The sequence below is a fragment of the Peromyscus californicus genome, unplaced genomic scaffold (assembly GCF_007827085.1).
Source record: "Peromyscus californicus insignis strain IS unplaced genomic scaffold, ASM782708v3 Scaffold_3__1_contigs__length_106647218, whole genome shotgun sequence".
In the NCBI taxonomy this organism is placed as follows: domain Eukaryota; kingdom Metazoa; phylum Chordata; class Mammalia; order Rodentia; family Cricetidae; genus Peromyscus; species Peromyscus californicus.
In genome coordinates, this window is record NW_026294551.1 from 17,004,598 (window position 1) to 17,021,558 (window position 16,961).

The 16,961-nt window shown below is 38.0% G+C and overlaps 1 protein-coding gene across 12 annotated transcripts in view; it reads right to left on the reverse strand.

Moving 5' to 3' along the window:
* The window catches only part of Tanc2 (tetratricopeptide repeat, ankyrin repeat and coiled-coil containing 2), a 314,497-nt gene that overhangs the window by 227,070 nt on the left and 70,466 nt on the right, over window positions 1-16,961 (reverse strand). For 8 of the 12 annotated variants that reach the window (XM_052756539.1, XM_052756538.1, XM_052756534.1 and 5 more), the window contains one exon: window positions 711-782. The exons of the other annotated variants lie outside the window; for them this stretch is intronic. In XM_052756539.1, coding sequence (XP_052612499.1) covers window positions 711-782 — 72 coding nt within the window. The remainder of the gene's footprint in view (window positions 1-710; window positions 783-16,961) is intronic. 12 annotated transcript variants of the gene reach the window in all.

Genomic DNA, 16,961 nt, shown 5'->3' on the forward strand with positions numbered 1-16,961 from the left:
AGTTGTAGCTCAGTTGTGAGACTACTGGCCTAGCATTCATGAAGTCCTGGGTACAATTCCCACCTTGTACCACATAAACTGGATGTGGTGCACACCTGTAATCTTATATTTAGGAAGAGGCCACAGAACCAGAAGTTCAAAGTCAGCCTCAGTTATATAGTTGGAAGTCAGTCTAAGCTACATGAGACTTGTCTTTTAAAAAAGAAAAAGAAGGCGGGCGGTGGTGGCGCACGCCTTTAATCCCAGCACTCGGGAGGCAGAGGCCGGTGGATCTCTGTGAGTTCGAGGCCAGCCTGGGCTACCAAGTGAGTTCCAGGAAAGGCGCAAAGCTACACAGAGAAATCCTGTCTCAAAAAACCAACAAAAAAAAAAAAAAAAAGAAAGAAAAAAAAGAAAAAGAAAAGAAAGGAAGAGATAGAGGGATAAAGACAAGGAGAGAGGAAGAGAAAAAGCCAGGATGTGATTATACTCCAACAAATGATGGTGTTAAAATTTTACTTTTATACTTTCCAAAAGTAGTATCTAGACATTTATCATTAATGTTGGAAAAAATTTTAAAGTCTTAATATCATTTTAAAAAGAGACTTGAGGCCTTTTTGATTACATCAATAAACTCTAAATGAGAAATTAACAATACCTAAAAGAAACCCAGCAAAATCCCAGTCCCCAAATGAAGTATGAAGGAATAGCTGACACTGAAAATTTTTTACCTTGCCCAGAGCGGCTTTGGCGAGAATCTACACTCGACTGTCTTCGATCCGGTGGTTCCTCGCTTCCTCCATCTGCATTAAGTTAAAAATAGCATGAACAGATAATGAGTTTGACCTAACCCGGGAGACATCTGTATCATGAAACTACTATGTGTATGACTTATTTTCATTTCTTATAATTTGTATCGTTAAAATATTTGAGGATTTCCCTATGTAAACCAATGGCTCTTGTTCTTATTCTTGTAGAGACTGATTTAAAAAAGCTCAATGGAGGTAGAAGTGCTTTTTCTGCTCCACCATATATACACATGAAGGAATAAAGGAATTTTATTGAAGTTCATTCACTGCATTGTAGCTTAGAATGCCTAAATGATAGACAATTGCTTGCCTAAAATATGTCAAATAATTTCAAGGACTATATGCTTCACTAGAGTAAAATTACATTTACAAGTTTCATAATATATCTAAAAAAACAACAAACAGGTGATTCAATAAAAAAATCAATAAACATGCAAGTGATTCAATAAGAGATAAAAGCAGACAAATTCTGAGGATATTTTACCCATGATTTTTTAAATTATATGGAAATATCCATTCATTATTTGCATTTTCATTTTTCAAGAAACAAGAATACCTCTTACTACAATTTTTAAAAAGCTACAACAAATTTACATCCATAAATAATTCCATTTGTTATACAGAAACAAAATAACCTATGGCAAATAAAGCACAAAAATGAAATCAATAGATTAAGAATTCCATAAAGCATATATAAAATTAAAGCAAAACAAAATAAACAGTCTAAAATCTAGGCTTGGTGGCACATGTCTATCTAGGACTCAGGAGGTGGAGCAGAGAGAATGTAGAGAGATTAAATTGCTTCAGGTCAACCTGGATAACATAGAATACCAGGTCAGCTTGAGTTAAATTCCAAACAAACAAACAAACAAATCAGCCTAAATAAAGCTAAAGCTTTAATATAGTGGCCTAAACTTACAAACTTTTCACTTCAATCAAATTTAAAATATACTTAAGATTCAGTAGCTTGCTTTATTTTATGCAACCACTTATTTCTAACTGAACAGGAATAAGAAGTAACAACTATAAGCAGGTTTAAAAAGCATTACTCTTTTTTTTTTTTCCATATATGCTCTAGGGATAAAATCCAGGTCCTTGTGCTTGTAAGGCAAACATTTTACTGACTGAACTATCTCCCCAGCCTTGCTTTAACTTGTTATTCTCAGCTAAATAAGATTAAAATAATCAAGGCTGGGTTAAAAATGCTCTTCTCAGCTACTCTGTCCTTTCATGAGTGTTTCCCTAGCTTAAGTCTTTCTGCTGAGCTTTAGCCCCACATAACTGATGTTGTCCCTTACATCTCTACCTGGAGGGTTGCCAGGCATCTAAAACACTACACAGTCAGGACCACACCCTGGAACTCTCCCCACATTTCTTCATGTTCCTGTTTGACCAAGTGCTACCACCAGCTAGCTATAGCTCGGAAGACCAGAACTGGGAGTCACCATGGCCTTTCCTTCTGTCTCACCCTTCAAACTGAAGGTGCACCCTCTCCTTGCTTTTACCCCACCACCTTTATCTGAGCCATCACCATACCCTCTTAGGTTATTGTAAACACTTCCTTACCGGTCTATCTGCCACGTGGACCTGCACCTGGTGCAGTGTCCCCAAAATGATTCCTTCAGCTGAACTTCTTGTTCTCTACTCTTCATCCTAACTGAAATGTTTAACATGTGTGCATCTCTGTCTCTTATTTTAAGATGCAATATTGCAGTAGCTGGGCATAGTGGTGTCTGCCTTTAATCACAGCATTCAGGAGACAGAGGCAGGAGGATTTCTGGGTTTGAGGCCAGCCTGATCTACAAACAGAGTTCCAGGACAGCAGAGCTATATAGAGAGACCTTGTCTTAAAAAACACCACCACCACCATGAAAACTAAAAACAAGATTAATGTTGCTTATCCTGAACACAAGACTCTCTCCATCCAGCTTTATGCGTAGCATGCTCTGCAGTACTGTCTTCACTCCAGCCCCTTGGTTTTCTTTAGATCTTTCTTCTTACCATTTTTCCTCTCATCAATGGCCCTGGCCCAGAATATCCTTTCTCTTGTAAACCCCCTCCTTTCTTGTAATGAGTTCTAATAAATCTTGTTCAGGGCTATTTGCCTGGACATCTTTGGGCAGAGCAAACCTTTCCATGACCCTGGGCAGTTCTCCTTCACGAGTCATACAGCTGTAATCTTAAAAAGCATTACTCTTGTTCTGTCATCTATTCTACTTCCTTCTGTCCTGAGAGCTTGTCTTTTTAAATACATGGCCTGTTTTTTATTGTTTTTTATAGAAATAAAGTTTTTTTTTTTTTTTTTTTTTTGGTTTTTCGAGACAGGGTTTCTCTGTGTAGCTTTGCACCTTTCCTGGAACTCGCTCTGGAGACTAGGCTGGCCTCGAACTCACAGAGATCCGCCTGGCTCTGCCTCCCGAGTGCTGGGATTAAAGGCGTGCGCCACCACCGCCCGGCTAGAAATAAAGTTTTTAAGAGTATATTTTACCCTATGTAAGACTTAATAGTAATTAGCCAGGCGGTAGTGGCACATGCCTTTAATCCCAGCACTCAGGAGGCAGAGGCAGGTGGATCTCTGTGAGTTCCAGACCAGCCTAGTCTACAAAGTGAGTTCTAGGACAGCCAGGGCTACAAAGCTACACAGAGAAACCCTGTCTTGTAAAACAAAACAAAAAAGACTTAACAGTAATTAAATTCATATATATCAAGCATATTTATCAATTTTTGTTCTTCTGCAGAGGGCTTACCTAGTAGGTACCATGAGGATCAACATCAATTAATTGATTTCATAAATACAGTAATTGTAAATACAGAAAATAACTGGCAGAAAATATTCATATCTTAGTCTATTATGAACTTGGCAACTTAATAAAGCATTCTGCTTTTAGTAAGATTTTAAAAATAATTCAGCAAATCAAAAGATACTTCAATAAAAAGCTATATTTTTGTTAGTTTGCAAATATTTTAAAAATAAAACCAATTTCAAATATTTCTTTGGTTTCTCCCTATTACATAAGTTATACCTGAAATACCTCATAGATGTGCTAAGAAAACAAAACGCTACTTGAAATACAAGGTTAAGATCTTTCCTTTAACATAATAGGCTAAAGATTTTAAAGCGAAAAGGTCCCTATACATTATTATTCCAGAATGAGTTATCTGCCTTGGTTGAAATTAAAACTCAAATTCTTCACAGTTCTGGGACTGTGATGGTAGCAAATGGATGAAAGCCAACGATGGTTCTTCCTAGCTTTAGACTTATGGCGCTACAATAACAATTTGCTGGGCAAAAGGTGCTTACCACTGCAATAATGGCACAACTGTTGTGGGAGTCACCAGCCAATTTCTGACTGGAACTGAATCTGAGACCCACTCTGAAGGGGAGTTCACATGCTGCCCTGGTCAAATGCCCATGGCTGGGTAAGGTCTAGGCACTAGGGGAAATTTACAGCTATATGTTCATAGACTAACGCTGTCCTCAGCCTAATCAAAGAAGTTTCTTTTTACAGCAAACAGCACTTAGAACAGATCAAGGGACTAAAAACAAGTGATTGTTGCATGCTCAGCATTGAATGGGCACCCATCTAAGGGCCAGGGAACATAAAGAAAGGGCAGAAAACATGTAGAAGCCAAACAACAGAGAAGAGGGCCATGAAATACTCTCTTAAGGGTGTGACAGCAAAGGCACTCATAAACTCCTAACAGTTGGTGCTGCCTGTATAAGGCTGCACAGGACTGAGACAGGAAAAAATGCGGGCCATAGATAGGGGAGAGGCACATGGGTTCCCACCTTATTCAGGATGTTAAAAGCAGTCAAGTGCTGCTGGATGAGAGGAAGGCACTGTCCTCCATCATACTGCTTGATTAGTTATTCATGCTCCAGGGCAAGAGCCTCATACCCATGTCCCATTTGAGTGACCCTGGTTAAATCAGTAGGTCACAAAGCAAAATGAAAACAAAACAAAAAATAAAAGTGGGATGGGGGCTTGGTGGGAAGAAGGTGAGGTACTGATGGGGTGGGGGAGAAAATAAGAGAGGGTGTAGAGATGAGTATGTTACATACATGTATGAATTGTCAAAGGATAAATTAATTTAAAAACTAAAGAGAATCTTTTTAAAACCTCATTATTTTTTAGAAAATGTACATATTTATATCCTTTTAACTCTATGTTAAAGAAAAACAATTTTACAGATTCTCTTTATAAGGCTTGATAATTTATTTATTGTGGATTTTTGAGACAAGATTTCTCTGTATAGGCCTGGCTGTCCTGGAACTCATTTTGTAGACCAGGTTGTGCTGGAACTCAGCGATCTGCCTGTCTCTGAGTGCTGAGATTAAAGGCTGTGCCACGACACCTGGCAAGGCTTGATATTTTAACTGACCAACTCAAAGTCAGAATGTGGTGGTGTTTTTAACCCTCTAGGAATTCTACCTCAGATGTTCATGAATTAATACCCAATATGCCCCCAAATCTTACAGACTTCTGTTTCACTTGTATTTCTCTTATTAATAGTGAAACTAGGGCTGGGATGATGGCCAAGTGGGTAAGGCACTTGTTACATTAGAACAGGACCTGAATCCCCAGAACCCATATAAAAGCCTGGTACATGCCTATTAACTGTAGCTCTGATTTGGGTAGAGGCATGCCAATCCTGAGGGCTCAGTCACCAGCCAGCCTATCTAAAACAGTGAGCTTCCAGTTGAACTGGACACCCTGTTGCAAAAAAGTAAGGTGGAAAGGCAATTAAGGAAGATGTCTTAATGTTTGGCTTCCTCACAGGCACAGATGAGTGCTCACAGGTATGTCATATGTGCGCATGTATAGGCATCTGTGTACTCTCTTCTAAAAGTTAACAACCTAAAAAAGTAAGTGAATTTATTAAAAAAACTAGTGAAGTTGAATGTATTTCACTGGTTATTTGGTGGTTGTGTAATCTTGTTTATATCCTTATTTTTGACACTTGGTGTGTGCGAGGCAGGGAGGTAGGACACTAGTATTATTAAGCTCAGGCAGCCAGGACCTCGTGCATGCTCGGTGAAACACTATCTGCTGGGTGACATCCCCAGCCCATTGCCACATCCTCTAACCTTTGTAATCATTGCAACTGCTATTTCATTTTCTCAGACTGAGTTCTAGACCGTTGTTTTTAGTTTTTAGTAGATTGATTAATCAATAGTGACTTGGTATGAATTTCTTTACATTTTTCTGTTTAAGGTTCAGTGAGTTTCTTTTGATATGTATGATAGATATTCAGCCATTGTCTAATACCGCTTTATCATCACATTTCTATTTCTCTTCTTCTTGAACTCCAATGGCACAAATGTTAACCTTTTGTTTCTGTTCTGAATATCCCTGAGGCTCCCCATTTGTTTGTTTGTTTGTTTTTAGATTTTGTTATTTTGGGGGTTTAGATTTTGATACTTTGTATTTACATAGTTTCAAGGTCATAGATTCCTGTTCTGTCTCTAGTCTGCTAATGAGCCTACCAAGAATACTTTTTCTTTGGTTACTACATTTTAGTTCTAAAATTCCTATTCAATTCCTTTTTATGTATTTATTTTCTCATTAAAATTTTTGTCTATTCATTTTGAGAAGGTTCATATACTGCTGTTGAAACATTTTTTTATAGCTGACATCTTTGTCTAGTCATTTCACTGACTCAGCCTGGTATTAACATCTCTCATCTTTTCCCTTACAAACTGGCATTTCCTAGTTCTCTTTACATCACCTTTATATGTAATTTGTTAATCTTTGTGTGTAATTTTAGATTATATTTGAACTTAAATTATGATTCTTCAAGTCTTATTTAATCTACTGGGAAATGTCAGCTCCGTTTCTGAAAGCTTTTACTCACAGTTCCAGTCTCATCTATCTTACCTATATGCCACCCAGCAGTTGGTCTGTATTCTGGTCAGTGATCTCTTAGAGGAATACTGAAAAGGTTTTGGAATGATAATTTTGGTCAGATCCATACTGTAAAGCTCAGATGTGAACCTTGGTGTTCATACCTTTCTGAGCTTCTTTTCCTGAGATAGCTTTCCCTACAATCTTTTCAGTATTTTCCAGCTTCCTGGCACTCCTGGAATGAGCTGTAGTAACAAACAGCTCCACTAATAGAGTGGGTTCTCCTCTCAGAGCTTTGTCTTACGTGGGTTCCCACTGTCGTTAACAAGGTGGGAGGACAGGGAAAGAAGAAGAGAAAACATGGGAGATTAGAGAGGACTAGTCCATGGTCTGTTTCAGCGTGAGTACTCTTTTCCCTCTTCAAATCAGCACTAGAATGCTCCTATTAAAGATGTCTGTCTGTCCCTGGAGCCGTTTAGCTGCAGTAAGCTCTAACGAGCAGGTATCAGAGGAAAAGAAAATTCTGAATTCATGAATGGTTCCAATTTCCCCCCAAATCTTCCCATTGTTCCTTCCTTTTCAGTCCTCAGAGAGTTATTCCATGCACTGTGTCCAGGATAGCTGCACTTACAACGGGAAAGACAAGTTAAACTAGGGTGACCCCCATCTCATGTGGACCTGGATCTTGCCTCAACTTCCTATTATGATATTGTCAATCTTTTTATTCTGTCTTCTAAACACCAACCCCCTGTTTATGGCAGGGTAGGAATCTGTCTACCTGTCTCTATCATCTGTCCCTATTTATCAAATTTTCAGAGCATATTAACAGACCCATTCAAGCTTAAGCTCCAGGAACACTTTAGCAGACCCAAGGTGTGGATTATAACATGAAACACAGGCACACACACATGCAGTCACACATACTAGTTTCCAGCATCAATATCAAGTGCCTCACAATAGACTTTAATTCCAGTTCCAGGGGATCTAATACCTTCTGACCTCCACAGGCAACTGCACTAAATTTTTTTAAATGCAAGAGAGGAAATGAGACTAGGAAATCTTAGGGAACAAGTTATGGTACTTTTAACATTACACACACACACACCCCCCCACACACACCCAAAGCATGAAGCTATTTAGAGTTAGAAAAACAATCATGAAATTCCTCCTTATAAATACAAAAATTTTAGATCAGAGAATTTGTTAATATACTAAGTAAAATCCAGTAATAATCCACAAATAATATGAAACAATGTCTTCAATACTAAAAAACACTATTAAAAGGTTTTCTATTCCCATTATTTCATAGAGGAAAGTATTAAGAAAAAAATCACTGCACAAGATACAGTTTTTAACTGAGGGATATGTTAACACTAAAACAATCTTAGAAAAATAGGAATATTCAATATTTAGTGATTTCCTATGATGGCAATCAAGTTATAGAAAGACTTAACAGTAATAAGATGACTGGGATGGAGCAACAGCTCAGCAGTTAAGAGCATTGGCTGCACTTCCAGAGGACTCCAGGTTCAATCCCTACACAACAGCTACTACGCAATGGCTCACTACATCTATAACTCCAGCCCCAGGGGAACAACATCTTTTTATTGAAGAATGGCACAAATGCAAGTTCCTTCTCTTCTACTGACTTTCATGATAACTATCAAGAAGAACCAGGGCTCCTTCCTCCATATTACAGCACAATGCACACACCTGTAAAGTACACTATTGCAATAAAGTCAGAGCAACTATTCGTATCTGTATGACATCATTGTCACAGAGTTTATTAGTCATTAAAGACTGTAGGATAGATTGGACTATAAGATATTAAAATCATGCCTCTGAAAGCCCTTTCATCTTGATATTTTTATATTTGGCATGCAGTTGATACTTTTTAAATTGCTGAATTATTTTTATAGGCCAACTCTCAAATTAACACATTCATATAATAAAGGCAAACTCAAGAAAAAACAGTAAGTGGTACTGATATGGTTTGGAACACAGTTTAAGGAATCCAGTGTTTTCCTGCTTGGACTACTTCTACAAAAAGAAAACATGTTTTCCACACTAATCTCAACTGTATCTTACTAAGAATTTTCCTATGGAATCCCAGACCCACCTACATCTAGGTCATTCATTCATTCATTTGTGCTGTTATGCTGTTAAAAGTTTGAACCCAGGACCTAAGCATGTACTCTTATCACTAAACTATACCCTAAGCCCTTAAGTTAGTTCTTAGAAACATTTTTCTACAGTATCTTTCCTCTAAAGAATAAAGACATATTCTACACCAAATAAAATAAACCAATTAACATAATGCACCTTTGTTATAGCTAATTCTTTTTATAAATGTATATTTTCAAAGCTTGCCCGAATATAAAAATGTCAAGGAGGCCAGGTGGTGGTGGCGCATGCCTTTAATCCCAGCACTTGGGAGGCAGAGTCAGGCGGATCTCTGTGAGTTCAAGGCCAGCCTGGTCGACAGAGTGAGTTCCAGGACAGGCACCAAAACTACACAGAGAAACTCTGTCTCGAAAAACCGGTGTGTGTGTGTGTGTGTGTGTGTGTGTGTGTGTGTGTGTGTGTGTGTGTGTGTGTGTGTGGTGTGTGTGTCAAGGCTTTTATATAGCCAGTTTAAAAGCTCTAAATTTTTGAAAAGATTTTAAGTAAGTTGCTTGTAATGAGTTGTTTGTTAATCTATAATTGCCTGAAGCATCCAGCATATTCCAAAACAATTTGATCTGTAGCACAAGAAAAGTTCTATTAAACTCAGAATGTTTTGACTCTGAAGCTGGAGATAAGCATCAATAATGATAACTAATGTGGTGATATATTATCTCCCTCAACATATTGTGTACCCTAATAAACTTATCTGGAGATCAGAAGACAGAGCCAGCCACTAGATTAGACACAGAGGCCAGACAGTGGTGGCACACATCTTTAATCCTAGCACTCAGGAGGCAGAGATCTGTCTGGATCTCTGTGAGTTCAAGGCCACTCTGGGAACAGAGTCAGGCAGTGGTGACACACACCTTTAATCCTAGCACTTGAGCTCTCATGCCCTTGCTTGGGAAGCACACATGCCTTTAATCTCAGGAAGTGTCATGGCTGGGTGGAGAACAGTATACAAGGCATGAGGAGACAGGAACTAAGCAGGAGCTCAAATGAGACCGCAGGGGTGAGGACTCACGAGGCTTTCAGTCTGAGGATTCTTGGAAACAGGATCAGCTGAGGAGTTGGTGAGATGAGGTTAGCTGTGACTTGTTCTGTTTCTCTGATCTTTCAGCTTTCACCCCAATATCTGGCTCTGGGTTTTTTGTTTGTTTGTTTGTTTGTAAGACCTTTTAAGGTTTGTGTTACAGACTAATAATACAAAAACAGAACAGATTTGCTAATTGTAAATGAAGCAACCACAACAATAATGCCAGTATTTTAAAAGTAGATGACTGCTTTCAAGGCACACAATGAATATGTAAAATGCCAGGCCTAACACTGAACTAAGTAAACAGAGTAAAGAAAGACAGACAGACAGTTTACAGAAAAGTTGCTAAGACAGCACAAGAGGATCCCACAAACCCCACACCCAGTTCCCTGTATAACTATTTGTTATAACTAATGAATCAACAGGATATGTTACTATACCTAAGGTCTATATTTTGTTTAGATCCCCTTAGTTTTTAAACTAATATCTTTTTTATGTTCTAGAATACCCCTTTACATTTAGACATTATGTCTCTGTAGGATTCTCAGACTGTGACAGTTTCTTAGACTTTATTTATGGTGCTCTTTATAGTACTGAGGAATACTAATCATAGGAAGAATTTCCCTCAGTTGGAGTTTTCTGATGTCTTCCTCATTATTACCATAAGGTTATAAGGTTTTGGAAGAGGCTACATGTTATGTCCCAAAGAAACCCAGGACAAAAAGCTAACTTTGATATGCAAATTGGCCAATTAGCATATCAAAGTAGACACTGGCTACCAGGTTCTCCCAGCATAGCAAGTAACTGCTACAGTGTCCTGGCTCCTCTTAGCACCTCTCAACCCCTGCCTAAACCTTTCCAGGCCCTAAGCTTTGCTCCCCTTCCTCCAGCTTTTCTTTTCCTATATAACCCAGCCATTTTGGCCACACACTCTCTCAGCCCTGCTCTTGGCTCCTGGTTGTGGGATATTTGTACACTGTGTGAAGATGTGTCATTGTGATTGGTTTAACAAAGAGCTGAATGGCCAACAGCTAGGCAGGAAAGAGCAGGCAGGACTTCGGGAAGAGAGAGGAAATCTACAAGAAAGATGGGAGATGCCAGTGAGACACTGAGGAAGTTGGAGTACAGAATGGAAGAGAGGTTTAAAAAAAAAAAAAAAAAAAGTTAAAAAAAAAAAACCCCACGTTAGAACATAGATTAATAGCAACTGGTTAATTTGAGTTATAAGAGCTAGCTGGGAACAAGCCTAAGCTAAAGGCCAAGCATTCATAGTAAGTCTCAGTGTCATTATTGGCAAGCTGGCGGTTCCAAAAGAAAGCCCAGCAAGAAAGACTAACTACAGCTCCCTTCACCTCTCTCTCCTCTTCCTCTCTTGCCTTCCCTCCTACCCCGTCTCTCTTCTCATGGCCCAGTTCAGTCTGCTGGTCATGTCTTGTCTCCTACTTTCTCTCCCTGCTCTAACTCTTCCAGATGCCTCTGGCTGTGCTCTCCCTCACATCTACAATAAAAACCTTCTCCTCAATCATATCCAGGAGCAGTCATGTCCTCCTTTTTATTCACCACAGTGGTAAACACTTATTCTCATCACATCCTTTGAGAGTGTGTGCTACTAAGAACATGGAACTAAATAGTGTACATACATAAACATACTCCACAGAAGTGAAAGAAAAGTGAAGCTTCAGCTTCTTAGACTGTACCAACATTAACAAAAATAGTTGTTACCTATATGACCCATACTATGTGTCAGGCATCATGCTAAGTGTTCTACATATGTACATTATTCAATTTTCAGCAGAAGCCTATGAAATATACATGAATTTTCCCTTTAACAGATTACTAATGTATTTTTAAGTACAAAATCCAGTACTTAACACTAGTCCTGATATTGTCTCTCTTACATAGATTCAACTCCATTATTCTACTAGGGAACCTATATTCCTCTATCTGTTACAAACTGGAAAGGCCTGTCTATGTTAGAAATAAGTTCAGGGTCTCAGCAAAAAAGACCACCACTCCAATTAAAATGTCTCAACAAGGCAAAACTTCATGTCTGACCAGAAGGCTGTGTTGATACTCACCAAAGCAGAAGAACAAGCACAGAGGGACAGGAAGTTCATTTGGTTTTTATTCTAATGTAGAATAAAATGTCTTTTCCACAGTGGCTGGAGTTCAACTTCACATCTTTTGTAATTGGTTAGTTTTAAAAGAATGGTACAAAGGAAATGAAGAAAAGCAGGAAGGTGTTAGCACTTAAGTTCTGAGAATTCAGCATGGTCTCTGCGTAAACAAATTTTACCAGGTAGAAGGAATTAAAATATTTGCATAAGGTGGGGTGATGTAAAGATTTGAGTTCCTTGTTGTAAACAAGTATTTTACAGTGTTTGATAGAAAAGACTAATATTTAATGTTCGTTACAAATAAAAAACAATCATTTCAAATCTCAACTTGGATATCTCAATTACTCTTTAAACTCATAATATCCAAACATGAAATTCTCTCTTTCTGCTCACTCCCTCAAACCTAACTCTGTCAGAGTTCTCCATTTCAATTAATTCAAAACTGAAATCCTGATGAACAACTTGATTTGATTAAAAACCATCTGTGGTTAGTAAAACATATCTCTGAAAGCAGATGTGTGGATGTTTCAAAAATTAGCTATAGGGTGAGAGATCTACCTTAAATATGGGTGTCTTCATCCCATAGGCTGAAAGGGTAAAAGAAAGGAAGAAAGGGAGGGAGGGAGGGAGGGAGGGAGGGAGGAAGTTAGTCAGTCCACTAATGTAGGTTTCCTGGCTGCCATGTCGTGAACTGCTCTGCTCTGCCATGCCAGACTTGACACATCTAAACCAGCAGTTCTCAACACGTGGGTAGATGACCTTTTCACAGGGGTCATATATCATATTTCTGCATATCAGATATTATGATTCATACCAGTCACAAAATTACAGTTAACAAGTACCAATGAAAATAATTTTATGGTTGGGGGTCACCACAATATGAGGAACTGTATTAAAGGGTCACAGCATTAGGAAGGTTGAGAACCACTTGCCTAAAAGTAAACAAAATAAATCTTTCTACCCTGAAATTGTTTCTTTCAGATATTTTGCTAAAATGTTGAAAAGCTTGATACACTCACCAAATTCTGTCCTACCATCCATCCATCCTCACCACTGCCACCACCTGCCTTGCATTATTTTAGTTTTTTTAATTAAATGTATTTTTATTAATTCTTTGAAAGTTTCATACAATATATTTTGATCATATTTACCCCAATACCTCTCCCTAACTCTTCCCAGACCTACCCTCACCTCCCTGTAACATTTTTTTTAAATAACTCACTGAGTCCATTTTGTGCTGCCCATATACTCATGTTGTGAGGTCGCCCATTAGAGTGTGGTCAACCTACCAAGGACCACACCCTTAAAGAAAACTGACTCTCCCTCCCCAGAAGTTATCAACTGCTTTGAGCTCCTCAGGTAGGGGTAGTAGTAGGTTCATGAACACACAGTTGTCAGGCTTGATATTGGGAGGTATCCCACAACTGGCTCTGAACTTTTTATTTACCATCTATCCATCTGTTCCCATCTCCAACATGCATCCGTCCCTTATCCATTCTTTCTAAACATACATCTAAACACAGATACTAGCTGAATAATTAATTAGAATGCAAACTGAACAGCCACATCATTTAACACTTAAAATGCTTGACAGATCTCCCATCAGAAAAGGCATAAATTCTTAACACAGCTCAGTTTCATTTAAAATCAGTGTCTTTTGTTTTCCTAACAAAGTTTCTGATCTCTCTCTCCCTTCAAATGTCTATACAGACACCAGAGAAATAACTCATACCTATGGAATTAGGATAGAATATTTTTCATTCCAAATTCATATTTAATAATGTAAAACTCTCAAAGACAGTAAGAAATGTTTTATCTTATTATGTCATTTTGGTTCATAATAAAATCCTTACATTCCTTCCTCTATAGACATAGAATAACAGCTGATAGACTATAACACAAATTACTAAACAGTCTTATTAATAAAGAAAAAAACAGAGCCAGATATTGGGGTGAAAGCTGAAAGATCAGAGAAACAGAACAAACCACAGCCAATCTCACCAACTCCTCAGCTGACCCTGCTTCCACGAATCCTTAGACTGAAAGCCTTTGAATCCTCACCTGAGGGTCTCAGTTGAACGGCTCTTTAGTTCCTGTTTCCTCACACCTTATATACCTTTCTCCGCCCTGCGATTAAAAGTGTGTGTGCTTCCCAGTACTGGGATTAAAGGTATGTACCACCACTGCCTGGCTCTCTTTCCAGTGTGGCCTTGAACTCACAGAGATCCAGAGTGATAGAATTAAGGGTGTATGCCATCACTGTCTGGCCTCTATGTCTAATCTAGTGGCTGGCTCTGTCCTCTGACCACCAGATAAGTTTTATTGGGTTGCACAATACATCACCACAGATAGATTAAAAACTAAACCTTCCCCTCCCCTCTCCAACCACAAGATACAACTTTTAAATATATTAACATTCACTGCCACAACCAAAGTAGTAAGTTAAAAGATCATAAATTATATAAATAAGACTCAAAGTTGTTCTTTCAAATCAACTATACCAAATAATGTTTTGGTTTCCATTGACTCTACATATGCACACACTTGGGGCGGGGGTGGGGGGGGGTGTCCTCATGTACCTCAGGCTGGCTTCTAATTTGACTACGTAATGTAGCCAAAGAAGATCATGAACTTTGAACGTTCTTGCCTTCATCTTTTGAGTGCTAGGATTACAGGTGCGTGGTAGCTCACCAGGTTTATGTGGTGACTAAGACTAAATCCAGTGCTTTATACATTCTAGACAAGCATTCTAGGCTATACCTCCAGTTCATAAATATGTTTTTTTAAAGTACTTAGCATAATGCCATACATTTGTGGGTACCTGAGTCTTAATATATTGTTTGACTATTATAATAATGACAAAGAGAATAAAGATCTGAGATCAAAATGTTTTAAGGAAAAAATGTTTTTAAAGCTAACAACATGATGATATATGCAATACAGAAAATTCGAAGTACTATTCCTTCCCTTGGATTTGTCCTTAATAAAGCTCTTGCTAAGGCTATTACATTCTTTATTACTCTCCCAAGAAACAAGGAAAAATAGATACAACAATGATTAAATCTCTGGGTAATAAGAATCATTTGGATCCAACAGACATAGAAATAGTTAATCAAGTAAGAAACAAAGTGTACAAAGAACCCAGAAAACAGACACAGGTGTAAATAAAAGAAACTACCTACCAGAGAAACTGGCATTCCAAATCACTAGAGAAAGGAAAGGACCTTCAACAAATAGCATAAAAAAAAATGACTATCTCTATTTGAAATAAATACATAAATGATTCTCACACAGTAATCATTTTGTTGTAAGATTTACAAAAAATAAATTCATGTGTATTAAAATTAGAAATGAAAATTCTTATAATTATTTATTGAATATATTTATGATCTCCAAGAGTCTTCAAATAACATGAAGGATGAAAAATAATAATAAATTGAATAATTTAAAATTTTAACTTACTCAACATCAGTTTGGGTATTAAAAGAGCAATTTTTTTTTTTTTTTTTGATTTTTCGAGACAGGGTTTCTCTGTGTAGCTTTGCGCCTTTCCTGGAACTCACTTGGTAGCCCAGGCTGGCCTCGAACTCACAGAGATCCGCCTGGCTCTGCCTCCCGAGTGCTGGGATTAAAGGCGTGCGCCGCCGCCGCCGCCGCCGCCGCCGCCGCCGCCGCCGCCGCCGCCGCCGCCACCACCACCGCCGCCACCACCACCACCACCACCACCACCACCACCACCCGGCAAAAGAGCAAAATTTTACGATGGAGTATATAGATTGAGAGAAAAATACTTAAAATAAAAGTCACAGACCAAGAATCAACCAAGAACAGAGGCCTATAAACCACAGGAGAACAAGCATTTTAGAGTTGCAGATCTTACTGAAGCAATAGAATAGTTCGGGGAGTGGGGTGAGGTCCAAAAGACTTTAAGCAAAGCATTTCAAAATTACATATGAAAAAGCCTGTTGGCAAAGTGGGAAACTGAACTTTCTCCAACTCCCATCATCACTTTCTGGCTCATTATAATACTAAACTTCACATCCCTAGGTGGAGGTTTAAGAGGCTAATAAGATATATGATGAAGTTGTATGCAGAATTACATGTAACAGAACACACCCATTAAACCCAAACTCTGTATAAAAGGGCTGTTTCAGCTATTAAAGGCTATTTGCTCAGGCCACTTTGTTTCCTCCCTTGGAGAAGTATCTTTCCTTAATAAAGTCTCTCACTTTGCTACTGTTCATGTATTTCTGTCCAATCCCTTGTTCTGGAACACAAGAATCTAGAATCATTCCAGAGGTACACACTGAATCCCTCTATCAGCCAATATCAGTATGCTCTCTTTCTTGTATTTCACCTCTGCAATTGGAGCACAAAATAAGCATTAACAATGTACAAATGAGTATGCACATATTCCAATAAAACTATTCACGAATACTAAAATTTGAATTTCATATAAATTTCAGATAATGAAAATGACATTTTAGCCTTCATTAATTTTTTGAATCATTTAAAATAAATGTAAAAACCATTCTTAACTCATAGGCTGTATAAAAACAGGTAACAAGGTACATATGGGTCATTAGCTATAGTTTACTGGACCATCTTTGAGATATACAAAGAATCTCTATAAATCAGTAAGAAAAAGATAAATAATTCAATAAAAACATGCATGAAAGTTATAACGTTATTAATAGGTAAGAAAACTATAAAGGCCAATAAACACATGAAAGAATATCAAACCTCACTAGAAATTAGGTGAAACAATTAAATCAGTGAGATGTCACTTTTTACTCATGAGAGTGGTAAAAGTTAACTCCTACTATATGAACATTGGCAATATAGGTACTCTCTGGGAAATATGAGTGTGGACAGTAACAATGACAGAGAAATTATTTAGCAAAGGTGAAACATAAAGAATCTATATCTGTCAATTCCACTTCTGGGTACAGTACACCCCCCAAAAATCCCAATGTACATACAAGGATACTCATTGCAGCATTACTTA